At 38.6% G+C, this 27,377-nt stretch overlaps 1 protein-coding gene and 1 pseudogene across 3 annotated transcripts in view; one reads left to right on the top strand and one right to left on the bottom strand.

Annotated features, from left to right (window-relative positions):
- PRKDC (protein kinase, DNA-activated, catalytic subunit) overlaps positions 1 to 27,377 on the top strand; it is a 282,120-nt gene that overhangs the window by 90,259 nt on the left and 164,484 nt on the right. For all 3 annotated transcript variants that reach the window (XM_077166734.1, XM_077166733.1, XM_077166735.1), the window contains 3 exons: positions 19,372 to 19,598; positions 25,365 to 25,459; positions 26,963 to 27,062. In XM_077166734.1, the coding sequence (XP_077022849.1) occupies positions 19,372 to 19,598; positions 25,365 to 25,459; positions 26,963 to 27,062 (422 nt within the window). The remainder of the gene's footprint in view (positions 1 to 19,371; positions 19,599 to 25,364; positions 25,460 to 26,962; positions 27,063 to 27,377) is intronic.
- LOC143685692 (uracil-DNA glycosylase pseudogene) lies at positions 13,394 to 14,407 on the bottom strand (annotated as a pseudogene).

The raw sequence follows: 27,377 nt of genomic DNA, 5'->3' as shown, positions 1-27,377 counted from the left end.
TCATGTGCCACCCTGTTAACCATTTGCATAAGTGGTGCATTTGTTACAACTCATGAAAGAGCATTTTTATAATTATACTATTAACTATTGTCCATTGTTTACAATAGGGTTCACTGTTAGCGTTACATACTTTCATGTTTTTTGTTGTTCTTAAGTATTTATTCTAAATACAACCTAAAATTTACCCTTTTAATGACATTCAAATGTATAATTCAGTGCTATTACACTCACAATGTTGTACTACCATTACCGCCATCCATTAACAAAACTGTATAATCAGCCTGTATAGCAAGTCTGTACAATTTGAGCATTAACTCCTCAATCCCTGTTCCAATCCCTATATTCTATATTCTGACTCTGTGAGTTTGCTAATTCTGATCATTTCATATCAGTGAGGTCATACTACATTTGTCTTTTTGTATCTGGCTTATTTCACTCAACATGATGTCCTAAAGTTTCATCCATATTGTTGCATGTATCAAAATTTCATTCCTTTTCACAATTGAGTAATATCCTATTGTGTGCATATACCACGTTTTCTAAAATCCATTCATTGTTTGATGGGTTGCTTCCATTTTTTCGCAATTATGAATAATAGCACTCTGAACATCGGTGTGCAAATATCTGTTTGAATCCCTGCCTTCATATCTTTTAGGTATATACCTAGAAGTAGAATTGCTGGGTTATATGGTAATTCTGTACATTCTGAAGAACCACTATCCTGTCTTCCACACCATTTTACATTCCCATCATCAATGAATGAACATTCCTATTTCTCCTTATCCTCTTCAACACTTGTAATTTTCCATTTTTTTTAATACTAGCCCTTCTAGTAGGTGTGAAATGGTATCTCATTGTGGTTTTGATTTTCATTTCTGTAATAGCTAATGATGTTGAGCAGTTTTTTTGTGTCCTTTTTGGCCATTTGTGTATTTACTTTGAGAAATGTCTCCAAATTTTTTGCCATTTTTTGAAATTCGGTTGTCTTTTTGTTGTTAAATTGAGGATTTCTTTATATATTCTGGATGTTAACCCTTACTGGACATGTAGTTTCCAAGTATTTTCTCCTGTCATGTAGGTTGTCTTTTCATTTGCATGATAAAGTACTTTGATCACAAAATTTTGATGAGGTTCCATTTATCTATTTTTTTCTTTCATTGCTTGTGCTTTGGGTGTAAATTCTTAGAAACCATTATGTAATGCAAGGTTCTGATGATGCTCCTTTATATTTTCTCCCAGGAAGTTTATAGTTCTAGTTCCCGTATTTAGGTCTTTGATCCATTTTGAGTTGATTTCTCTATCTGTTATGAGGTAGGGGTCCACCTTCATTATTTTACACATGGACGTCTGGTTTTCCCAGCACCATTTGTTGAAGAAACTATTCTTTCCCCATTGAGTGGACTTGACACCACTGCCAAAATGAGTTGGCCTCAAATGTGAGGGTTGATTTCTGAGCACTCAATTCTATTCCATTGGTTTATATATCTGTCCTTGTGCCAGTAGAATTCTTTTTTGATTGCTGTGGCTTTGTAATAGGTTTTAAGATTAGGAAGTGTGTCTCCAGCTTCATTCTTTTTCCAGATAGCTTTGGCTATTCGGAGCCTTTTATACTGCCATACAGATTTGCTGATTGCCTTTTCCATCCTTGCAATGATATGTGAGTCTTTTAGTTTCTGTTGTAAATGGAATTTTTTTCTTAATTTTTCTTCATGTCTTTCATTACTAGTGTATGGAAACACTATAGATTTTGTACCTTGCCACTTTGCTGAATTTATTTATTAGTTCCAGTAGCTTCATTGTAGGTTTTTCAGGATTTTCAGTGTATAGCATCATGTCATCTGCTAACAGAGGAAGTTTTATTTCTTCATTTCCAATTTGGATGCCTTTTATCTCTTTTTCTTGCCCAGCTGCTCTAGCTGGAACTTCCTCTACAATGTTGAATAACAGTGGTGACGGTGGACATCCTTGTCTTGTTCCTGCTCTTAGAGGGAAAGCTTTCAGTCTTTACCATTGAGTATGACTTTGTTGTGAGTTTTTCTTATATGTCTTTTTACCCTTTAAAGAAGTTTGCTTCTATTCCTGGTTTCTGAGTCTTTTTACTAAGAAGGAATGCTGGATTTTGTCAAATGCCTTTTCTGCATCAGCTGATATTATGCGGGTTTTTTCATTCATTCTGTTGAGTGGCATATTATATATATTGATTTTCTTATATTTTGCACATCTGGGATAAATCCTATTTCATCATGGTATATAATTCTTTTAATGTCTTATTGGATTCAGTTTGCTAGTATTTTGTTGAGGATTTTTGCATCTATATTCATAAATCGATCTGTGATTTTCTTGTGTTACCTTTATATGCCTTTATAATGATGGTGATGTTGGCCTCTGTTTTAGTTTGCTAAGTGGCTCAAAGCAGATACCATGAAATACATTGGCTTTAACTATGGTAATTTATTTGCTTCTGAGCTTCCTGTTTGAAGCTGTGAAAGTGTCCAAAATTTAGGCATCATCAAGATGATGGTTTCTTCTTGAAGACCAATTGCCAGCAATTCTGTACTCTTCTGTCACATGGCAAGGCACATGGGGGCATCTTCTGGCATCTCCTTTCTCTTCCAGTTTTTCTTGCTTTCAGCTTCTTACTTCTCTGGCTTTCTCTCTCTCTGTGTTCTCATTTAGAAAGCATTCCAGTAACAGATTAAGACTCAATCTGGGTCATGCCTTAACTGAAGTAACCTAATCCAAGGGTCCTACTTACAATAAGTTTACACCTACAGGGATGGATTAGCTTTACGAACTTGATTTTCTAGGGTATGTACAATTCTAAACCACCACAACCTTGTAGAATGATTAGAGAGTGTTCCCTCCTTTTTAATTTTTTGGAAGACTTTGAGCAGGATAGGTGTTAATTCTTCCTGAAATGTTCAGTAAAATTCACCTGTGAAGCCATCTGGTCCTGGGCCTTTCTTTGTTGGAAGATTTTGATTACTGATTCAGTCTCCATCCTAGTTATTGGTTTATTCAGGTCTTCTATTTCTTCTTGAGTCAATGTAGGTAGTTTGTGAGTTTCTGGGATTTCTCCATTTCATTTAAGTTATCTAATTTATTCATAAACAGTTGTTCATAGTATTCTCTCACAGTCCTTTTTATTTCTAGGGTGTCGTTGGTAATGTCCCTCTCTTCATTTCTGATTTTAATTACTTATATCTTCTCTCTTTTTTCTTTGTAAGTCTAGCTAAAGGTTTATCGTTTTATTTTTCTTTTGGTTTTGTTGATTTTTCTCTGTTATATATATATATATTTTAATTTTCTATATCATTTATCTCTGCTCTAATCTTCCTTATTTCCTTCCTTCTGCTCACTTTGGGTTTAGTTTACTCTTGTTTTTCTAGATCCTCTTCTTTTGAGGTAAGGTGTCTGATTTGAGATCTTTCTTCTTTTTCTTTTTAATATAAGCATTTAGAGCTTTAAATTTCCCTCTCAGACTTTGCTTCATCCCATGAGTTTTGATATCTTATGATATTATTTTATTTGCCTCAATATATTTCCTAATTTCCTTTGTAATGTTTTCCTTGCCCTATACATTGAGTACATTATTTGATTTCCTTGTACTTGTGAATTTTCCATTTCTCTCACTTTGTGTTTGATTTCTAGCTTCATTCCATTGTTGTCGGAGGAGATGCTTTGCATGATTTCAATATTTTTTAATTTATTGAGACTTGTTTAATGGTCTAACATGTGACTTATCCTGGGGGATGATCCGTGGGCACTGGAGAGAGCGTGTGTTCTGCTGCTGTTGGGTGGAGCGTTCTATAGAAGCCTGTTAGGTCTGGTTGGTTTAGATATTGTTCAAGTCTTTATTTTACTATTGATCTTCTCTCTAGAGGTTCTATTCAGTATTGAAAATGGTATGTTGAAATCTCCAGCTGTTACTATAGAATCACTATTTCTCCCATCATAACTGTCAATATTTGCTTCCTGTATTTTGCGACTCTTCCGTTAGGTTCATATATATTTATAATTGTTTTGTCTTCTTGATGAATGAACCCCTTTATAAGTATATAGTGACCATCTGTTCTAGTTTGCTAGCTGCCAGAATGCAATATACCAGAAACGGAATGGCTTTTAAATAGGGGAATTTAATAAGTTTCTAGTTTGCAGTTCTAAGGCTGAGAAAATGTCCCAATTAAAGCAAGTCTTTAGAAATGTCCAGTCTGAGGCATCCAGGGAAAGATAACTTGGTTCAAGAAGGCCGATGACGTTCAGGGTTTCTCTCTCAAGTGGAAGGGCACATGGCGAACCCAGCATCATCTGCTAGCTTCTTCTCCTGGCTTCCTTTTCCATGAAGCTCCCTGGGAGACATTTTCCTTCTTCATCTCCAAAGGTTGCTGGCTCGTGGACTCTGCTTCTCGTGGCTATGTCATTCTGCTCTGCTTTCTCTGAATCTCCTCATTCTCCAAAATGTTTCCTCTTTTATAGGACTTCAGAAACTAATTAGGACCCACCCAAATGGGTGGAGTTAATCCAGTTTACCAACCAGTCTTGATTCAATCACATCTCCAGGGAGATGATCTGATTACAGTTTCAAACATACAGTATTGAATAGGGATTATTCTGCCTTTACAAAACGGAATTTGATTAAAATATGGCTTTTCTAGGGGACATACATCCTTTCAAACCAGCACACCCTCTTTGCCCCTTGTAACAGGTTTTTATTTTTTTTTAAACTTTAATGATCTTTTATTACAAAATACATGCAGGGTTAAGTCTTTAACCTAGTTAAAAGCAAATCAGGAGTGGCGCCTCGGGTTCCGCAGAGGAAGGGGCAGTGGCTCTGCGTGGGTCATGAGAAATGCTGCTGCAGTAACCAGTGTTTGGGAGAGAACATCAGTGGTCCAAGAACCATGAACTGACAGAACTTCAGTACACTTCCCCTTCTCTGGCTTCATAGTTTCTACCTTTTCCCAAGAGCAGCAGAAATGAATAAATTTCAGGCACACTGAAGATGGGATAGACAATGGAATCAGAAAAACTGCCTTCTTGCTCTCACTAGGAGAATCCTCTGAAGCAGCATTACACAAGGGATCTGTCTGAAGAACAAGACTGCCTGCCATTTGATGCAGAAGAAGAGCTGGCCCAAGTGGCAGTAGGACCTTCAGTTTACAGCTACTGCAGCTCCTGTTTGAGTATTTTCAGTAAGCCAAGGACTGTGTTAAGAATAGGCCTCGACTTCCGGAGAAGATGGCGGCTTAGTAAGACGCGCGGATCTTAGTTCCTCCTCCAGAACAGCTACTAGGGGAGTAGAAACGATACAGAACAGCTCTCGGAGCCACGACAGAGATAAAAAAGACAGCGTACCCCATCCTGGAACGGCCGACTGGCTGAGAGAACCCGCTCCGGTGAGACCGCCGAGGGTTGCAGGGTTCCCCGGGCGGGGCGGCAAGCGGCCGGAGTCCCTCCCTTCCTCCTTCCCGGGTGAGCTGGGACAATTGGACAGGCGGTACCCTCAAGCCGTGGCGGCTGGCGCCCCCCCCACACGCGGCCCCCCGGACCAACTGGGAGAATTGGATCGGAGATCCCCAGGACGCGGAGAACGGTGACCGGGGTCCCTTCCAAACAAGTGACTTCCCGGTCTGGCTGGGAACGGTGCACTCTCTCGGGCTGCGGCGGCTGGCGCCCTCCCGCCACGCTTGGCGCCCCGGGCCGACTAGGAGATTTGGACGGGCGCTCTCCCGGGCTGCGGTGGCCAGGGACACTCCCCGCGTCCGGATCCCCGGGCCAGCTGGCACTCTTCCAAGCCACTTCGGCTGGCGAAGCTCCCCCACGGCAAGAGTTTTCCAAAGTTAAAGGACCCATAGCACCTTTTACTGGTGGGACCCGCAGACAAACGTGTGCCACGAGTGCCACCTACTGGGCAGGATAAGAAAAACAGAACCCAGAGATTTCACAGAAAAATCTTTCAACCTGTTGGGTCCAACACCCAGGGAAATATGACTAAATGCCCAGACGCCAGCAGAAGATAACGGATCACGCTCAGAAAATTGAAAATATGGCCCAGTAAAAAGAACAAACCAATAGTTCAAATGAGATACAGGAGCTGAAACAACTAATGCTGAATATACGAACAGAAATGGAAAACCTCTTCAAAAACGAAATCGATAAATTGAGGGAGGACATGAAGAAGACATGGGCTGAACAAAAAGAAGAAATAGAAAAACTGAAGAAACAAATCACAGAACTTATGGAAGTGAAGGATAAAGTAGAAAAGATGGAAAAAACAATGGATACCTACAATGATAGATTTAAATAGACAGAAGATAGAATTAGTGATTTGGAGGATGGAACATCTGAATTCCAAAAAGAAACAGAAACTATCGGGAAAAGAATGGAAAAATTTGAACAGGGGATCAGGGAACTGAAGGACAATTTGAACTGCACAAATATACGTGTTGTGGGTGTCCCAGAAGGAGAAGAGAAGGGAAAAGGAGGAGAAAAACTAATGGAAGAAATTATCACTGAAAATTTCCCAACTCTTATGAAAGACCTAAAATTACAGATCCAGGAAGTGCAGCGCACCCGAAAGAGAATAGACCCAAATAGGCGTTCTCCAAGACACTTACTAGTTAGTATGTCAGAGGTCAAAGAGAAAGAGAGGATCTTGAAAGCAGCAAGAGAAAAACAATCCATCACATATAAGGGAAACCCAATAAGACTATGTGTAGATTTCTCAGCAGAAACAATGGAAGCTAGAAGACGGTGGGATGATATATTTAAATTACTAAAAGAGAAAAACCGCAAACCAAGACTCCTATATTCAGCAAAATTGTCCTTCAAAAATGAGGGAGAAATTAAAACATTTTCAGACAAAAAGTCACTGAGATAATTTGTGACCAAGAGACCAGCTCTGCAAGAAATACTAAAGGGAGCACTAGAGTCAGATACGAAAAAACAGAAGAGAGAGGTATGGAGAAGAGTGTAGAAAGAAGGAAAGTCAGATATGATATATATAATACAAAAGGCAAAATGGTAGAGGAAAATATTATCCAAAGAGTAATAACACTAAATGTTAATGGACTGAATTCCCCAATCAAAAGACATAGACTGGCAGAATGGATTAAAAAACAGGATCCTTCTATATGCTGTCTACAGAAACACATCTTAGACCCAAAGATAAACATAGATTGAAAGTGAAAGGTGGGGAAAAGATATTTCATGCAAATAACAACTAGAAAAGAGCAGAAGTAGCTATACTAATATCCAACAAATTAGACTTCAAATGTAAAACAGTTAAAAGAGACAAAGAAGGACACTATATACTAATAAAAGGAACAATTCAACAAGAAGACATAACAATCATAAATATTTATGCACCGAACCAGAATGCCCCAAAATACGTGAGGAATACACTGCAAACACTGAAAAGGGAAATAGACACATATACCATAATAGTTGGAGACTTCAATTCACCACTCTCATCAATGGAGAGAACATCTAGACAGAGGATCAATAAAGAAATAGAGAATCTGAATATTACTATGAATGAGCTAGACTTAACAGACATTTATAGGACATTACATCCCACAACAGCAGGATACACCTTTTTCTCAAGTGGTCATGGATCATTCTCAAAGACAGACCATATGCTGGGTCACAAAGCAAGTCTTAACAAATTTAAAAAGACTGAAATCATACACAACACTTTCTCGGATCATAAAGGAATGAAGTTGGAAATCAATAATAGGCGGAGGGCCAGAAAATTCACAAATACGTGGAGGCTCAACAACACACTCTTAAACAACGAGTGGGTCAAAGAAGAAATTGCAAGAGAAATTAGTAAATACCTCGAGGCGAATGAAAACGAAAACACAACATATCAAAGCTTATGGGACGCAGCAGAGGCAGTGCTAAGAGGGAAATTTATTGCCCTAAATGCCGATATCAGAAAAGAGGAAAAGGCAAAAATGCAGGAATTAACTGTCCACTTGGAAGAACTGGAGAAAGAACAGCAAACTAATCCCAAAGCAAGCAAAAGGAAAGAAATAATAAAGATTAGAGCAGAAATAAAAGAAATTGAAAACATGAAAACAATAGAGAAAATCAATAAGACCAGAAGTTGGTTCTATGAGAAAATCAATAAGATTGATGGGCCCTTAGCAAGATTGATAAAAAGAAGAAGAGAGAGAATGCAAATAAATAAGATCAGATGGAAGAGGACACATAACTACTGACCTCACAGAAATAAAGGAGGTAATAACAGGATACTATGAACAACTTTATGCTAATAAATACAACAATTTAGATGAAATGGACGGGTTCCTGGAAAGACATGAACAACCAACTTTGACTCAAGAAGAAATAGATGACCTCAACAGACCAATCACAAGTAAAGAAATTGAATCAGTCATTCAAAAGCTCCCTAAAAAGAAAAGTCCAGGACCAGACGGCTTCACATGTGAATTCTATCAAACATTCCAGAAAGAATTAGTACCAACTGTCCTCAAACTCTTCAAAAAAACGAAGTGAAGGGAAAAGTATCTAATTCATTCTGTGAAGCCAACATCACCCTCATACCAAAACCAGGCAAAGATATTACAAAAAAAGAAAACTACAGGCCAATCTCTCTAATGAATATAGATGCAAAAATCCTCAATGAAATTCTAGCAAATCGTATCCAACAACACATTAAAAGAATTATACATCATGACCAAGTAGGATTCATCCCAGGTATGCAAGGATGGTTCAACATCAGAAAATCAATTAATATAATACACCATATCAACAAATCAAAGCAGAAAAATCACATGATCATCTCAATTGATGCAGAGAAGGCATTTGACAAGATTCAACATCTTTTCCTGTTGAAAACACTTCAAAAGATAGGAATACAAGGGAACTTCCTTAAAATAATAGAGGGAATATAGGAAAAACCCACAGCTAATATCATCCTCAATGGGGAAAAATTGAAAACTTTCCCCCTAAGATCAGGAACAAGACAAGGATGTCCATTATCACCACTATTATTCAGCATTGTGTTGGAGGTTCTAGCCAGAGCAATTAGACAAGAAAAAGAAATACAAGGCATCAAAATTGGAAAGGAAGAAGTAAAACTATCACTGTTTGCAGACGATATGATACTATACATCGAAAACCCGGAAAAATCCACAACAAAACTACTAGAGCTAATAAATGAGTACTGCAATATAGCAGGTTACAAGATCAACATTCAAAAATCTGTATCATTTCTATACATTAGTAATGAACAAGCTGAGGGGGAAATCAAGAAACGAATCCCATTTACAATTGCAACTAAAAGAATAAAATACCTAGGAATAAATTTAACTAAAGAGACAAAAAACCTATATAAAGAAAACTACAAAAAACTGCTAAAAGAAATTACAGAAGACCTAAATAGATGGAAGGGCATACCGTGTTCATGGATTGGAAGACTAAATATAGTTAAGATGTCAATCCTACCTAAATCGATTTACAGATTCAATGCAATACCAATCAAATTCCCAACAACTTATTTTTCAGAGATAGAAAAACCAATAAGCAAATTTATCTGGAAGGGCAGGGTGCCCTGAATTGCTAAAAACATCTTGAGGAGAAAAAATGAAACTGGAGGTCTCGCGCTGCCTGACTTTAAGGCATATTATGAAGCCACAGTGGTCAAAACAGCATGGTATTGGCATAAAGATAGATATATCGACCAATGGAATCGAATAGAGTGCTCAGATATAGACCCTCTCATCTATGGTCATTTGATCTTTGATAAGGCAGTCAAGCCAACTCACCTGGGACAGAACAGTCTCTTCAATAAATGGTGCCTAGAGAACTGGATATCCATATGCAAAAGAATGAAAGAAGACCCGTATCTCACACCCTATACAAAAGTTAACTCAAAATGGATCAAAGATCTAAACATTAGGTCTAAGACCATAACAGTTAGAGGAAAATGTTGGGAGATATCTTATGAAACTTACAATTGGAGGCGGTTTTATGGACCTTAAACCTGAAGCAAGAGCACTGAAGAAGGAAATAAATAAATGGGAGCTCCTCAAAATTAAACACTTTCCTGCATCAAAGAACTTCATCAAGAAAGTAGAAAGACAGCCTACACAATGGGAGACAATATTTGGAAATGACATATCAGATAAAGGTCTAGTATCCAGAATTTATAAAGAGATTGTTCATCTCAACAACAAAAAGACAGCCAACCCAATTACAAAATGGGAAAAAGACTTGAACAGACACCTCTCAGAAGAGGAAATACAAGTGGCCAAAAGGCACATGAAGAGATGCTGAATGTCCCTGGCCATTAGAGAAATGCAGATCAAAACCACAATGAGATATCATCTCACACCCACCAGAATGGCCATTATCAACAAAACAGAAAATGATAAGTGCTGGAGAGGTTGCGGAGAAAGAGGCACACTTATCCACTGTTGGTGGGAATGTCAAATGATACAACCACTGTGGAAGGCAGTTTGGCGGTTCCTCAAAAAGCTGAATATAGAATTGCCATACGACGCAGCAATACCATTGCTGGGTATCTACTCAAAGGACTTAAGGGCAAAGACACAAACGGACATTTGCACACCAATGTTTATAGCAGCGTTATTTACAATTTCAAAGAGATGGAAACAGCCAAAATGTCCATCAACAGACGAATGGCTAAACAAACTGTGGTATATACATACGATGGAATATTATGCAGCTTTAAGACAGAATAAACTTATGAAGCATGTAATAACATGGATGGACCTCGAGAACATTATGCTGAGTGAGTCTAGCCAAAAACTAAGGGACAAATACTGTATGGTCCCACTGATGTGAACCGACATTCGAGAATAAACTTGGAATATGTCATTGGTAACAGAGTCCAGCAGGAGTTAGAAACAGGGTAAGATAATGGTTGATTGGAGCTGAAGGGATACAGACTGTGCAACAGGAGTAGATACAAAAACTCAAAAATGAACAGCACAATAATGCCTAATTGTAAAGTAATCATGTTAAAACACTCAATGAACCTGCATCTGAGCTATAGGTTTTTTTTTTGTCTGTTTGTTTGTTTGTCTTTTTTTTTGTACTATTATTATTATTTTTATTTTTTTCTCTATATTAACATTCTATATCTTTTTCTGTTTTTTCGCTAGTTCTTCTTCTAAATTGATGCAGATGTACTAAGAAATGATCATCATGCATCTATGTGATGATATCAAGAATTACTGATTGCATATGTAGAATGGAATGATTTCTAAATGTTGGGTTAGTTTCTTTTTTTTCTTTAATTAATAGAAAAAAGAAAAAAATTGTTTCTGTGTGTCAATGGCAATGTCCCCACTTTTGTTACTGATTTTAGTGACTTAAGTTTTCATTCTTTTTCTCTTGTCATTCTTCCAAAAATATTTGACAATTTTGTCAAGTAACAGAATTGTTTTTGTTGATTCTGCCTTCCTTTTATTTTCTGTTTTGCTTTTCTTACTGTAGTTTTTTTTTTACTTCTTTATGTTTGATTTTAATTGTGTACATACTTTCTCTTGTTTCTTATAATATATTAGGATATGCATTTCAAAATTTCTTGTTTTTCAATGAATTTATTTGAAGGCATAAAATTTCCTCTGAGACCTTCTTCTCTGCATCATATCTTACTGATATGTGGCTTTTCTTTTTAGATTTTCTAAAGTATTTTCTCATAGTTCTTTGTTCTGTTCTTTAATTGATTGTAAAGGGTCTTTGTGTAATTTCCACATATTTGTGAATTTTTCAGTTCTTATTTTCTTATTGGTTTCTAATTTCATTCCATTGGGTGGAAATTTGTTTTGTATGATATCAGTTTGTTTAAATGCATTGTGCTTTGTTTAGTGGCCTAATGTATGGTCTGTTTTGGGGATCATCCCACATGTAATTGAGCACAGGCCTTATTCTTCTCCTTTGGTGCAGAGTGCTCTTCATAGTTTGTGAGGACTATGTAGTTTATAACTTTGTTCAAGTACTCTCTTTTCTCATTAATCACTTTCTACTTGTTCTATATATTAATGGAAGTGGGTTACCAGTGCCTTCATGTATAATCATGGAACTGTCTATTTCTACCTTTAATATTACCAGTTTTTGGTTTATGTATCCTGGTGCTCTGTTGTCATGTTCACCTAATTTTATAATTGTTACATCTTCTTGGTGAATTCATGTTTTATTGTAATGTTGTCCTACTTATGCCATAACTTTTTTGTCTTAAATTCTAATTTGTAAGATATTGTAGACAATCCATGTCTTTTTCTGTTACCATTTGAATGTTATGATTTCTAAATCATGTAAGAATAAGAGTTACAACTACAAAGTACAACACTTAAAAAAAAAAAAAAAGCAAATCAGCATCTCTGACAACATCAAGGATGGAGGTGCAGACCTAATAAAGATAATCTCTCCAACAAAGGATAAAAACATAAATTTTTTTTTTTTAACATGGGCAGGCACCAGGAATCGAACCCAGGTCCTCTGGCATGGCAGGCAAGCGTTCTTGCCTGCTGAGCCACCATGGCCCACCCAAAACATAAATTTTCTTTTAAAGTAAAATTCTCCAGTGTTGCAGAAAAAAAAATACCAAACTAATTTCATCCATAAAATTAGCATTTGACAGACTATGCTGTGTTAAAAACCTAAATGAGGATAAACATAGCGGAAAATCTTTAACCCCCATATTAAAAAAAAATTCAACGTTCTCCTCTTCCTTGTTCAATTCCCGCCATTTATTTCAACCAACACCCAAAGAATAAGAGTATAAATAAGACCTAATTTACTTCTTGGTGTCTGCCCATCTATTAAAAGTCACCAAACATTATCCCTTTGCATTTTTCACCTCTTTTGTAATCAAGAAATTGATCCCTGATTTCTGGGCCAGCTGAAGACTAGATTTTTGGAAACTTGCAATATGTCCTCCCACTTCCCTCAAGGTCAGCGGCTGAAAATATAATGGAAGGCTGGGCACATGGGGCCCTTTCTAAATAAGAGCACCAAATGTCTTATAAACCTAAAGTCTAATCTACCAGTTTAAAATTAGTAGCATCTGGAACCAAACTTTTGGCTGTACCAAGAAGATGCATTTTTCTGCCTCCTTTACCCTAAAAAGAAGAGAGATGAATAGAGAAGTACTTGACCCAGTATTTGGCTTCCCAGAAGTTTCCCTGGCAACATTTAGGCTGAAGCCATGCTGCAGAGAAAGATAAACACTGGAACAGTCTTGGCTGTTTTTGCCTGGATAGAGCTGTGGTTCCTAGGCAGCCTGGTTCATGCCTACATTATTAAAGCAGCTTCCCCTTATGCAGCATACCTAACAGTTACTGGGAAAATTATTTTTTCATTTCAACTTCACAACTGATGTATCCTTCAAAGCAACTTCTCACAAAACGTCAGTGGAGACCATCCCTCTTACTTCAGGACCCTTCCATTTGTTGGGTTTCTTGCCAGACTTCTACAGCAGCTCACTGGTTTTTGAAAAATATCTACATCCAAAGAATCCTCTGTGTACTGACAACATAGGGGGACAAGGACACTAGCATATGGTGATACTTCCTGTCAGTGACACTGCCCTTCTGAGCATGAGAGCCCCAGAGTGAGAAGACAGGGCCATTCAAGTTCTGACTTAACCAGGGCCCGGCTGCATTGGTAATTGCTCCCAAACTTTTTCCTTAAGAGAATTGGCTTGATGTCCTTGAACAGTGAGGACAACATTGTTTAGAACACTTTATTTGGTCCACCCAAATAAATCTCCGTGACCAGGATGAACGAAATCATGTCTGTAGACAGCTTTTTATAAATGTTTTCTAAGCTGGGTGGAGTGGAACAGATCATTGAACACTGAAACAGAGCTCGTGAGCTTGACTGAGTCCATGATATGGATCCTGTCCAAGGATGACAGCCTTCACATCTCTTACGTCACACATCCGGGTCCGTGTAAAGATGTGATGTGGGGGTGGATAAACAGTGTAATGTTTTCTTTCTTGTGCTGCAAATCCCATTAGCTTTATGAAATACAGCTTCCTATACTTTCCACCAAGTTGTTTCTTTCAGGTCTCACCCAAACTCATATGCACACTGCAAGCTGTGCGTCCCAGCAGGGCCTTGACCTTGTTCCTCTGAATCCAAACCAACTGCTCGGGGCTCAGCAGTGAGGAGAGTGGTGTGCCAGACTCGCCCTATGCAGCCTGGGCCTTCCTGGCAGGGCTGGCCTCTGCATCCCTCCTCTCCTCTGCTAACCCACCGTCTCAGCTACCACCACCACCACCACCAACTCAGCGCTTCAGGAGCATCGCTCCCTGGTGAAGCTCCAGGAGAAGGAGGAATACAGGCTCTTCTGGCTGATCACCCCAGAGCTGAGGAGGGAGTAAGCATGTGCAACCCAGGGACTCCTCATTACAACTTTTGACTTAAGTCTGTGTACTGGTTTGAAAGGAAGTATGCCCCCTAGAAAAGCCATGTTTTAATCAAAATCCCACTTCATAAAGGTAGAATAATCCCTATTCAATATTGTATGTTTGAAACTGTAATCAGATCATCTCCCTGGATGATGTGATTTAGTCAAGAGTTATTGTTAAACTGGATTAGGTGACATGTCTCCACCCATTTGGGTGGTTCTTGTTTGGTTTATTGGAGTCCTACAAAAGAGGAAACGTTTTGAAGAATGAGAGATTCGGAGAGAGCAGAGAATGCTGCAGCACCACGAAGCAGGGAGTCCACGAGCCAGTGACCTTTGGAGGTGAAGAAGGAAAACGCCTCCCGGGGAGCTTCATGAAACAGGAAGCCAGGAGAGAAAGCTAGCAGATGATGCCTTGCTCACCATGTGCCCCTCTCACTTGAAAGAGAAACTGTGACTGTGTTCACCATGTGCCTTCTTGGATGAGAGAGAAAGAGACCCTGAACTTCATTGGCCTTCTTGAACCAAGGTGTCTGTCCCTGGATGCCTTTGATTGGACATTTCTATAGACTTGTTGTAATTGGGACATTTTCTCAGCCTTAGAACTGTAAACTAGCAACTCATTAAATTCCCCTTTTTAAAAGCCATTCCGTTTCTGATATATTACATTCCGGCAGCAAGCAAACTAGAACAGTGTGATTTATCTGATATTAATATAGCCACGCTCTTTCTTTTGGTTACTACTTGCATAGTGTATTTTTTTTTTTCCATTTGAGAATTTAAGATGAGTCTCTTCTAAATAGCACACAGTTGGGTCAGGCAGTTCTTTACCCATTCTGCCATTCTCTACCTTTCAACTGGGGAGTTTAATACATTTAGATTTAAAGTAACTACTGATAATGCAGGACTTTCTTTTACCTGCATTTTGTGTGTAAGTCTTATACCTTTGCTGATGCTCAGTTCTTCTATTAATGCCAGCTTCTGTATTTATTTGACTTTTGTATTGTACGATTTTCAGCCCCTCTCATTTCATCCTGAATATATTTTTCAAGTAACTTTGTTGCAGTTACCATGAGGTTAAAGTTTGACATCCTAAATCTATATAGTCATATTTGATACCAACTTATCTTCAAACATTCAATAACAATACGCTGTTCCTTTACCCTTCTGTCCCTTCACCTTTATATTTGTACTTGTTACAATGTATAAATATTTGTGTCCAAAATGATCAATTTATCATAGTTTTTATACGTTTGTATTTTAGCATCTGTATGAAGCAAGAAGTGGATTTATATAATAAGCAGTACAATACTATAATACTGGCATTTATAATTACCCATATGGTTACCTTTATCATAGGTCTTTATTTCTTTATGCTGTTGGTCTGCTGTCTAGTTTCTTTTCCTTTTATTCTGAGGAGCTTTCTTTACCATTACTTGTAGGGCAGATCTAGTGAATGAACTCCTTAATTTCGTTTATCTGGCGATGTCCTCATTTCTTCCTATTTTTGAAAGAAAGTCTTACCAGCTAAAAAAATTTATGGTTGACAATTGTTTTATTTTGGCACATGAATATTTGCACCACTGCCTTCTTGCCTCTGTGATTTCTGATGAGAAACCAGAACTTGATCTTATTGGGATTTCTTTGATGTAACTCACTGCTTTTTTTTGCAGCTTTCAGAGCTCTCCTTGTCCTTTGCATTAGACAGTTTGATCAGTATGTGTCTGGGCATGGTTTCTTTAAATGTACCCTCTTGGGGTTTGTTGGACTTCTTGAATGTGCATAATCTGTCTGGTTAAATTAGAAAAGTTCTCTGCCATTGTTCATTTGAGTATTTCTTCTGTCTCTTTCTTTCTTTCTTCTCCTTCCAGGACTCCCATAATGTATATACAGGCATGCTTGATGGTATCCCACAAGTGTCTTAGGCTCTGTTCATTCTTTTTTATTCTCTTACTTTTCTGCTCCTCAGCCTGAATCATTTAGTTGTCTTGTCTTTGAGTTCACTGATTTTCTTCTGCCACCTCCAATATGCTGTTGAAACCATTTAGGGAATTTTTCAATTCAGTTTGTGTTCTTCAACTTCAGTATTTCTCTGGAGAAACTCCAATATTGTTCATTTATTGTTTTCCTCATATCTTTTGGTTCTTTCTCCATGTTTTCCTTTATCTCCCTGAGCATACTGAGGATCATTGTTTTTAAGTCTCTGTTTAGTAAGTCCAAATTCTGGTCTTCTGGAATTTTATCTTGTTTTATTTCTTGTTTCTTTATTTGTCATGTAACCTTTTGTTGCTCACTACACATTTTAATATTTTAAAGTGTTAAACTCTGGGATTTGGTCCCTGAGCTGCCCCTTTAATTTATATGGAGCTAGTGATGAGACAGAGATTTTCTTGAATGCCAGAAGCTAACAAGCCAAGGCAAACACCTTTCACTCTCTTTGCAAATTTACTCCTTTGGAATTTAGCCTTCCTATTGACAGATCAATCTGAAGCAATTAGTAAGTGCAGGAAGTCCTCTGTGTTTTATCTGAGCATGCCTGGGGCCAAGGAACCTGCTTATTCTCCTGGTATTTTGCTTACAAGAGGTTTTAGGAATTCCCTATTTATAATTTACTGGAGTTTGAGTGGATGCCCCATCCTAAGTGCTGTTTTGGATGACTTTATATGGTCTCTTACCCCAGGCCGCTACTGTCCCTGCTATCTGCAATCAGCTTCTCTGCCCTCAAGAGAAACTCTGGGAAGGGGAATGGAGACATGTTTCCAGCTTCAACTCTCAGATTTCCACCTGATAGACTGCACTGACATACATGCACCCAGTATGCACTCAGGGGGCACTCTGCTCCCTCTAGGACAAGGCCATGGACCCACAATGGAAGTGCAACCTGGCTTGAGTGTTGAGGGTTGGGGGAGTGAGGGCAGGGCCAGCAGGGACTCCAGGAGTTTCTTTTATGGCTTTTGAAACTTTCTGATTAATGCAGCTCTTTAACTGGTTTCCATAGTTTTGAGGGTTGCTGTCTTTAAAATTGTTCTGCTGCCTGGTGGGTGTTGAAACAATGGCTGCCCTTCGAGCAGGGTCCCAGCAATCTGAAGTAGTTAATCAAAGGTAAGAAATCTGGGATCAGACTATACATCCCAAGAGTTTGGAGGACTAGTAAGCTGAGCCTGGAGCCAGAGCTCCAGTCCCCACTCCTGCCTGTCATGAGAGTGGAGGAAGAAGGGATGGTAGCCGCTACAGGGTGTAACTCACCAGTATTTATTGCAATTTACCAGCCTCTTTCTCCCCTTCCTCCCTGGACACTGCAGTGTTACACAAGTCCCTGAAGTTTCAAAGTGGTTCATTCGACAGTTTCTGCTGGTTTTATTTTTTAATGCTTTTTATTATAAAATATAGCATACAGTCAAAGCAAAGAAGAAAAAAGCAATAATTTTCAAAGCACACTTCAACAAGTAGTCATTGAACAGATCCCAGAGTTTGTCACTGGCTGCTATTCCACCATCTCAGATTTTTCCTTCTAGCTACTCCAAAACACTTGAGGCTAGAAGGAATATTAATATCGTGATTCAGCAGTCAAACTCGTTTGCCAAATCCTGTTATCTCTATTATACCTCCTCCTTCTCCTTTGATCCTTCTCCCAGTCTATAGGGATCTTTGGGCAGTGGCCATTCTGACTTTTTCATGTTGAGAATGGTGTCAACATTACAGGATAGGGGGATATAATTAATTTATAATCCTGGTCTTCTGGATTTCAGGATTTATTTGACCTAGGAAACCTATGGGAATTATAGGTTCCAGGAAAGCAAACTTAGTGCATGAAAGCTTTATGGAGTCTTAATTTGAGCTCTCGATGTTCTCAAGAGTCAACATGACTGGTGCTAGTTGGGGTTTAGCAGCCCATGGCAATCAGCACTGTCTAACTGAAGCTTATATAAGAGTCACCCCCAGAATAGCCTCTCAACTCCATTTAATCTCTCCTGGCCACTGATGTCTTATTTTGTTACACCTCCTTTTCTCCCCTTAGTCTGGAAGGTATTATCGATATCACGTTTCCAGGACCAGACTCATCCGTAGGAACCATGCCCACGCCACCAGGGCGTTCCAGGACATTCACCCCTGAATGTCATGGCCCATGCAGGGTAGGGGGAGGGCAATGACCTTCCTTGCAGAATTGGGCGTACAGAGAGAGGGAGGCCACATCTGGGCAGCATACAGGCTTCCTGGAAGTAACTCCCAGGCCTCAGTATGGGCCATCTTAGCTTCTTTCCCACAGAAACAAGTTTCATAAGGACAAGCCTCAAAATCAAGGGCCTGACCATTTTCCAGGGAGTCCCCAGTGGTTGAGAGGTACCCAGGGCTTCCCAGATGGGAAAGTTCAGTAGTTTCATATGTATATGTATGTATTTTCCGCCCCTTCAGATCCTTAAGGGGCTCCACCAACACCTCCTAATTATCAGCCCACCACAGTTTCTGCCAGTTTAATAATTGTTTTGTGAAGGGACTGATTTCTGGAGCTTCCTACTTTGCTAACTTCCCACAATCTTAGAATTAAGTTTTCAAAATGACATTTCCATATGTTAATGTTTGTGCAGCAGTAGTTTCCTTGGAAATAGCCGGGGACTTCAATAAACAGACAATCTCAGAAACCATTAATAGGTATAGTCAGCAATCACACAAATTCTTAGGATATAACCAGTGTGTTTCTCCAGGAGAAAGAATGCTTTGTTGTGACATAATTAAAGTATTATTTTTTCATGAATTTTTCAGTTTCTGAAGGAGTTTTCATTATGTCAAAAGAAAATTATTATCTAGAGTTTAGATTCTAGACAATCATTGGGTTTTAATCAGTGTTTATTTTTTCTTGAATAGTGCCACACCTTAGTTTTCATAACGTAATCTGGGTAAGTTCAGAGACGTGTAAGATGTATTCAGTTTCACAGTAGCAGTAAAGGCATCTTGGTTTGTTTCAGGATGGAATTGTGGATCCCATTGACAGTACTTTAAGAGATTTTTGTGGTCACTGTATTCGAGAATTCCTAAAATGGTCCATTAAGCAGACAACACCACAGCAGCAGGAGAAAAGTCCCGTCAACACCAAATCACTTTTCAAGCGACTCTACAGCTTTGCACTTCACCCTAGTGCTTTTAAGAGGCTAGGAGCAGCACTTGCTTTTAATAATATCTACCAGGAATTCAGGTAAGTGAGATACATGATAGGAAAGAATGAATGCAGAAGAAGCTCTTTAAATTTTTAGTAGTGATTTTTAAATAAATGTATCGATTTATTCATGTATCATGCATTTAGTAGGTAGTTATATCCTGGATGCTGTGCTGTGTTCTGGGAATTCAAAAGTGAATTAAATGCAGTTTGCAGTCAGAAAGTTCAGAAATTGTTGAGAAATACATTCAAAGGAAAATTATACTGCAGTCTTCTAACTTCAGTGAAAGACGATTACAGACTCTTTTGATGCACAGAGGAGCAGTATTTGACCCCCTTTGAGGCGGTTGGGGAAGGCTTCCTGGAGGAATTTTTACTTGAAATGAGATTTAAAGGTTGAATGAAAGTCAGCCAAGCCATTTCAGGTTGAAGGGATGGAATGGAGATAGAAAATGGCTTATGAGGAGGTGAAGAAATCTTATATTCTTTGACTGTGAAGTTAGAAAAACAAAAGGGAATGCAGTGAAACTGGCAAGGAGAACTTTGTGTGCCATATTGAAAAGCTTGGATCACCTCTAGTGATAGTGAGTCCCTGGAATAGTTGGAACAGGGGAGTGATATGATCTGATTTCCTCCTAAAATTCACATACTGGCTGGCAGCCATATGGAGAATGGATTTAAGTGGGTCGAGACTGAAGGCAAAGATGCCAGTGAAGTGGTTTTTAGAGAAATCCAAGGAAAAGATAAAAAGAAGGCCCTCAAAGAAGATAGCAGTGGAAGTCGTTCATCTGCTCATTATGTTATGTATGTGTCTGCCTGGCAACGTGCCGAGTGCAGAGGTGGATAATACAGTCTCGTTGTAAGAGTTTCACTTCAGAAGGGGAAGCAGATACTAATAAATTAATCGCATAGATAAATATAAATTATAGCTGAACTAAATGCTATGAAATAGAGGTACAGGCTTGGGAGGTCAGAAATGGAGTTGGGATAGAGAAGGGGAACCAGTTATAGAAATAAGGTAGAGAGATAGGCGTCTACATCTGTGTTTTATATGCTTGTATGAAAATCACTTGCAGTTAATGTAGAGTTTGAAGCCACTGTTTTTCTTTTTAACTTTTTAAATTATGAAACTTATATGTACTGAAGAATGTTTAAAATGTATTTGTAAAGGTTATAGAGTAATAATAAAACAAGTTCCTGTATACCCACCATCTAGGTCAGAAAATAGAATACAGTCAGTGTTTTAGAAAACTCCCAATCACATATCCCTTCCCTTCTTACCCCACCCTGAAGTAGTCATTCTCCTGATTTTTATGTTACTTATTCTCTTGCTTTTCTTTATTGTTTAATCATCTATGTACGTACCTCTAAGCTAACAGTAAACGCAGAAATACCTGTCAGAAAAGGGCAGCACTTTTACTATTAGGTAAAGGATCTCAGAAAATAAGCTGAATGGAGGCTGACATCAGCTTCCCTGAGAGATTACAAGGGCCCCTTCTAAGTTAGTAGATAGGCAAGATCCAGAATCAGTCCCGGGAAACAGGACTTCCCATAATCTGGGCATTTGAGGTGACTGTGAAGGAGACCAGCAAGTGATATCTGAAAGAGAAATAATGTCAGAAAATGTGGTTTGCGCTTTAATTTCTGTTTCGGGGCTCACAGTGGCCTACCCCATCTATCAGTCAAAGCTAAATTCTCTTATGGCAGAAATGAGTGTTGCCAGGTGATCCAAACTGAACATGCACAGGAGAACAAGAAATTCTAACCCAGGACCATGATAAGCCATGTTCAGATAAGAATTTGTGCTGGGCTCACCTGGGCCTTCTGTTCAGGTTGAAGTAAGTGTGCAGTGATATCTTGGTGGAGAGAGCTGTTAACTGCTCTCTGGCTCAGGTACCTTGCTAGTCCACCCTGGCTGGTGGATGTTGTAATCCTGGAGCTCCTAAACTGTCACCTTGAGTATTTATTCCCTTTATTGCTTTCCATGTTTTCCCCCCTGTTCTAGTTTGCTAGCTGCCAGAATGCAATATACCAGAAACAGGATGACTTTTAAAAAGGGGGATTTAATCAGATGCTAGTTTATAGTTCCAAGGCCAAGAAAATGTCCCAGTTACAACAAGTCTATAAAATGTCCAGTTAAAGGCATCTGGGGAAAGATAACTTGGTTCAAGAAGGCCGACAACTTTCAACGTTTCTCTCTCAGCTGGAAGGGCACATGGTGAACATGGTGGCGTCTGCTGGCTTTCCCGTGGCTCTACCAAAAAGGGACTCTCTCCAAAATGTTTCCTCTTTTAAAGGAGTCCAGTAAGCAACTCCACCTTCAGTGGATGGAGACACACCTCCATGGAAATTATCTAATCAAAAGTTACTACCCACAATTGGGTGGGTCACATCTTCATGGAAACAATCAAAATGCTCCCACCCAGCAATATTGAATGAGGATTTAAGGGCATGGTTTTTCTGGGGTCTATCACAGATTCAAATTGGCACATTCCACCCTTTGGACCCCAAAAAGACATGCTCTTTCCAGATGCAAAATATATTCATTCCATAACAATATCAGAAAACCTTAAGCCTTTCAGTAGCAATACAAAGGAAGTACAAAATTAGAGACAGTATAAAATCTCATCAAGTCAGTTACAGGCATGGTCTGTCTTAAGGCAAAATTTTCTCCATTTGCTCTGGACCTTTGAAAACTCATAACAAGTTATTTGCTGCCTACATACAAAGGAGGAACGTTCATAGGATACATGTACCCATTTCCATAGGGAGGAAGGAACACAGGGGTCACCAGACCCATATAGTTTCGAAAATCCGCAGGGCAAAGTCCATTACATTTCAAAGTCTGAGAGTCATTTATCTTCCCAGCTTCTGAAAGCGGCATTCCCACCCTTTCAGGTCTCTCTCCAAATGCAGCCTTGGGGGACATTGGAGAGACCACCTTTTTCTTGGCTCCACCCTCTCCAAGGATCAGGGCTGCACCCGGGCTGTCTGCCATCTACGGGGCACACGCTCAACCCCTCCATGTAGTGGCAGCTAGGCTCTCCCCACACCCCAAGAATGTGCTTCACTCTCTCCAAGGCCTGAGGCGGCATGACTCTTCCACTGGAACAAGGTGGAAGGCCCATCTTCTGCCTTTGGGGCAAACTCACCCTCTCCACGGGCTTGGGTGAGTTTGCTTTTCTGGCCCAAGGCTTCTTGACTCCAGACCCCTGCCTCCATGGTTTTGCCTCTGAAGTTATTTTTCCTCCAGTGTGTCCCTTCTCTGAACCCCCCAGCCCAGACTGGCAGCGGCTCTGTTTATACAGGTCCCACAGCACTCTTGTTGGCTTTCTGTGCAGTAGCCTTGGATTATACCCATCAGACAAGGAGTTTCCAAAGATCCTTCCTGGAAGACTCCATGTCCAATCCTGGCTTTCTCTGAAATGGGAGACTGGTTTCACATTTGGCCAAATTGTCACGTGGGGCACATTCTATGGGGTCTCCCCTCCTAGAAGCCCAGAATTTTCCAGAACATCAATTTCTGGTTTCTTTTTACCCAGGAGTTCAGTTCTCAATTTATCTCTTTCCTGTCGCATTTCACTAGAAGCTGCGAGGAGAAACCAGGCTGCACTTTCTACATTTAATTTGGAGATCTCTTCCGCTAAGTATCCAAGTTCATGGCTTTTAAAATCTGTCTTCCAACCAAAGCCACTAGTCACATTGCAGATTATCTGCCATTTTAAAACAAGAATCGCCTTCCTTCCAGTCTGTAATAACACACCTCATTTCTGTCTAGAGCCTGGTCAGAGGTATCTTTAAAGTTCCCATTTCTACCAACAGTCTCTACAAAGCATTCCAGACCTTCTCTATCAAGCTCCTCACAACTCCTTTAAAATATTCCCCTTATCCACTTAAAAAGCCATTCCAACATGTGCAGTATTTGCAAACCATAGCAGCACTGCACTGTCAGTACCGAAATAAAACTATTATACTTAACCTGGATTTTGAAGACCTCGAACTCCCAACGGACACTTTTGCAGTTTTATCAAAAATTAGTCCTCCAAATTAACCATTTCTTCCAGATTTTCCGGTTTACTTGCTAGCCCTGTATTTTTCATCTTACCTCCATATCTTTGCTCATGCTGATTTTATTTATTTGTATTGTCCTTTATTCTCAGTGTCTGATCTGGGTGTGAGACATTAGGAAGAGGCATGGGGCTTGTAGGACCCTAAGAGGCTCTGCTTCTCCTGGGATTCAAATTAAAAGAAAAATTAGGGCAATACTCTTAAGGGTTAATACTCTGTTTGGTGCGCCAAATGGAGCACCAGTGTACAATTCCTGTTCTACATCCTCCACATCCTCCAGGGCCTCTGGTCCTCTCTGTCCTATGAGAGGCTGACTTCCCAGCGGTGCGATGCAGAACCAGCACTTCAGCACCATGTTGCTGACGACACAGTCAGAAATTCTTGCTCTTTGACAGAACTTCTACTGCCTATACCAGTCATTCTGTAGTTATTCATTTACTGTCTTGGGTTATTAGAGAATAAATTTTCCAGTGAGAGAATTGATCTCTGCAACTTAACTGTAAGCCCCTTGGTGCCTTGAGCCACCCATGAGTGTACGTTACTGAATGTAGGTGGGCCACAAACTTCGTAGAATGAGTTAATTGTCTGCATGTACAGGCTAGGCTGGTACAAAGCTTAGCATTTGCTCTTTGTTTTGACTTATTTTTAGATTGTTCGAGCAAAATAAAATCCTTTTTTTTATTAATTAAAAAAATTAACTAACACAACATTTAGAAATCATTCCATTCTACAAAAATCCTTTTTTTAAAAATAATTTTTATTAATAAAATCAATCAACATACAATATGAACATTCTTTTTTTATCACATAGTTGATTTTTCATCATCATGATCATTTCTTAGAACATTCGTATCAATTCAGAAAAAGAAATAAAAAGAAAACAGAAAAAAAAAATTCATACGTACCATACCTGTTACCCCTCCCTTTCATTGATCATTAGCATTTCAGATTACTAAATTTATTTTAAGATTTGTTCCCCCTTTTATTTATTTATTTTTAATCCATATGTTTTGCTCATATGTCCATAAGGTAGATAAAATAAGTATCAGACATAAGATTTTCACAATCACACAGTCACATTGCAAAAGCTATATCATTATACAATCATCTTCAAGAAACATGACTACTGGAACACAGCTCTAAATTTTCAGGCAGTTCCCTCCAGCCTCTCTGTTATGCCTTAACTGAAAAGGTGGTATCTATTTAATGTATAAGAATAACCTCCAGGATAACCTCTCGACTCTGTTTGGAATCTCTCACCCATTGACACTTATTTTGTCTCATTTCTCTCTTCCGCCTTTCAATTGAGAAGGTTTTCTCAATCCCTTGGTGCTGAGTCCCAGCTCATTCTAGGAATAACATCCTTTTTTTAAAAGAATGTGAATTTGTTATCCTATCTTATTTTCTCCTACATTTAATTTTAATGAGTTGTATAAAAGTGTGGTGAAAATAGTGATTCTGAGGTCATGTACTGTGAATAATTATATAGACATAGGAGGAAGAGGGATGTTGATTTACAGAGAGAAAGCCTGTGTTGCCTCTTTTGGTATATGTTTTCTTAGTCTGGTCTACTCTTTAGGATATTTTCTTGTTTGAGCCATATTTTATATTTTAAAACATTTGAGCCATTTGTTTAAGGAATTTAATATTTGTATTCTCCAACACCATTACTTTTTTATGCATCATTCTGCTCTATTACTTTCTTTTCTGTGAGGCTTAATATTCTTTATTTTACAGAGAAGAAGAATCTCTGGTGGAACAATTTGTATTTGAAGCCTTGGTTATATATATGGAAAGTCTGGCCTTAGCACATACAGATGAGAAATCCTTAGGTATGTTTTATCCGTGCTTTCTGTTTTCATGTCTGTGTATGCCTTAGAAGTCTTAAGAACTTTTCTACTTGGAGTTAAGCCTCGGATGATTCTCTTATAAAGTAATGTTTTCTTCTTTTCTGAAGTCTCCCATTTGGGATAGTAAATGTGAAGGGGGCATATGCCCCTTCAGTATCTATCATCCATTCTTAAAAGAGTCTTTCTTAACCTCATCCTCTAAGACTCGCCCTGTGTATTTTTGGTGGACTTTGAGCTTAACCCCTGGATCATCAGAAACCCTGCCCAGAGCTGGTGACAGTTTTATTATAAAGCTCTAATGATACTATTCAATTACTGTGATGATACAAAATATAAAAATTACAGATTGCATATTGTTGTAGAAAGAGGAATGTAATAACTGTTGAGATGTGATCAGTGTCTCTGCACTCACTACTGAGCATTTTGAAAAATTCGGTCTCTTTACAAAATGATGGAAAAGCTATTTTAGGCATAGTTAAGGAATAATGAAAAGATATAAAACCAGAAATGGGCAAAGATAGCTAAGAGAGTGATAAATGTTATATCTTTACGGTTAAACTCTGTCCAGAAGCTATTAGGAAAATCATAGCTGTTTGAGCTGGATAAATTCTTAGAGATCTCCTAACCTTGGTCCCCAAGTCAGGGCCCAGAGGCTCAGAGAGTATAAGTGATTTATTTAGACCACAGAACTATGTGGTTGTAGGACCTCTCTTTCACTAAAACAGATTGTGATTTTGGATATTTTTTTTAAAAGACAGGTCAAGATGTCTCATTCATGTTGATAGCCTACTATGTCTGTAGGTACTTAAAATTTAGTCCTTGCCATCATTAAATATAAAATTACATTGTTTATCTTGACATTCTACAAAGGTGACTTTCCCCAGCAGGTGAAGCTTCACTGTCTCTAAAATCACTGTCGTATTTAAAGAGCATAGCAAGAAAACTGTTTTAGTGGCAGAGGTCAAAATAATTTGCGTAAGGTTCCAATTCTTAATGACTATAGACTTCTGGAGTGATTTTACTATCTCCTTTCCATTCTCCTACAATCTCTATATTATTATAATATGATATCGTTTATCTACATCAGAAGAATGGGAGATCAAGGAATTTTCATATCTTAAATAATAGCTTTAAGTTGAAGAATACAGGCTCTGGTCTGGCCGATGTGTTTGGTAATACTTAAATAATTCTTTCATTTCTAAACCATTATACGCCAGCTGTATTTTGGCCAGCTAAGGTGTGGTATACAGTGTGTGTTTGCATGCACAACTTCTGGTTGCCATCAGACTCTGTCCTATGGTCTTTTTAAGTATGGGTTTTGCTTTTGTTTTTGGACTTGCAATTTAACTCATTTAAATTTTGTATCTGAGACACAAAATATATTTAATTTCCTTTCTTTAATTAAAAATTAGGACAGTAAACTTATAATAATAATGATTAAGTATATAGCTTCTTTGGAAATATATTTTTTGCATTTGAAAACAGGTACAATTCAACAGTGTTGTGATGCCATTGATCACCTAAGGCGCATCATCGAAAAGAAGCACGTTTCTTTAAACAAAGCAAAAAAACGACGTTTGCCACGGTGGGTGATACTACTTCCTTTTCTTTTTTTTTTTTCCCTTTTTTTCTAGCATGAAACTAGTCCTCAGCTAAAAAACAACAATCTTGGAAGAATATGTGGAGATACAAACAGTTTTCTAGATCAGGAATGTGTGGAAACATGGAGAGTCAGTTTCCCAAAGAATTTAAAAGCTTTATGTTTGAAAATACTTGGTTTCAGATGTAAATTTGATCTTGGTTGGCTCAGTAGATAACAATTTAAATTAGTTTTGTAATTGTAACTAATTCCGAATAGGGATTGGTGTGGAATTATTTGCCTGGAATGTGCAGTAAAATT

This window comes from Tamandua tetradactyla, chromosome 6, assembly GCF_023851605.1.
Source record: "Tamandua tetradactyla isolate mTamTet1 chromosome 6, mTamTet1.pri, whole genome shotgun sequence".
NCBI lineage: Eukaryota > Metazoa > Chordata > Mammalia > Pilosa > Myrmecophagidae > Tamandua > Tamandua tetradactyla.
This window is presented reverse-complemented; position numbering and strand designations above follow the sequence as displayed.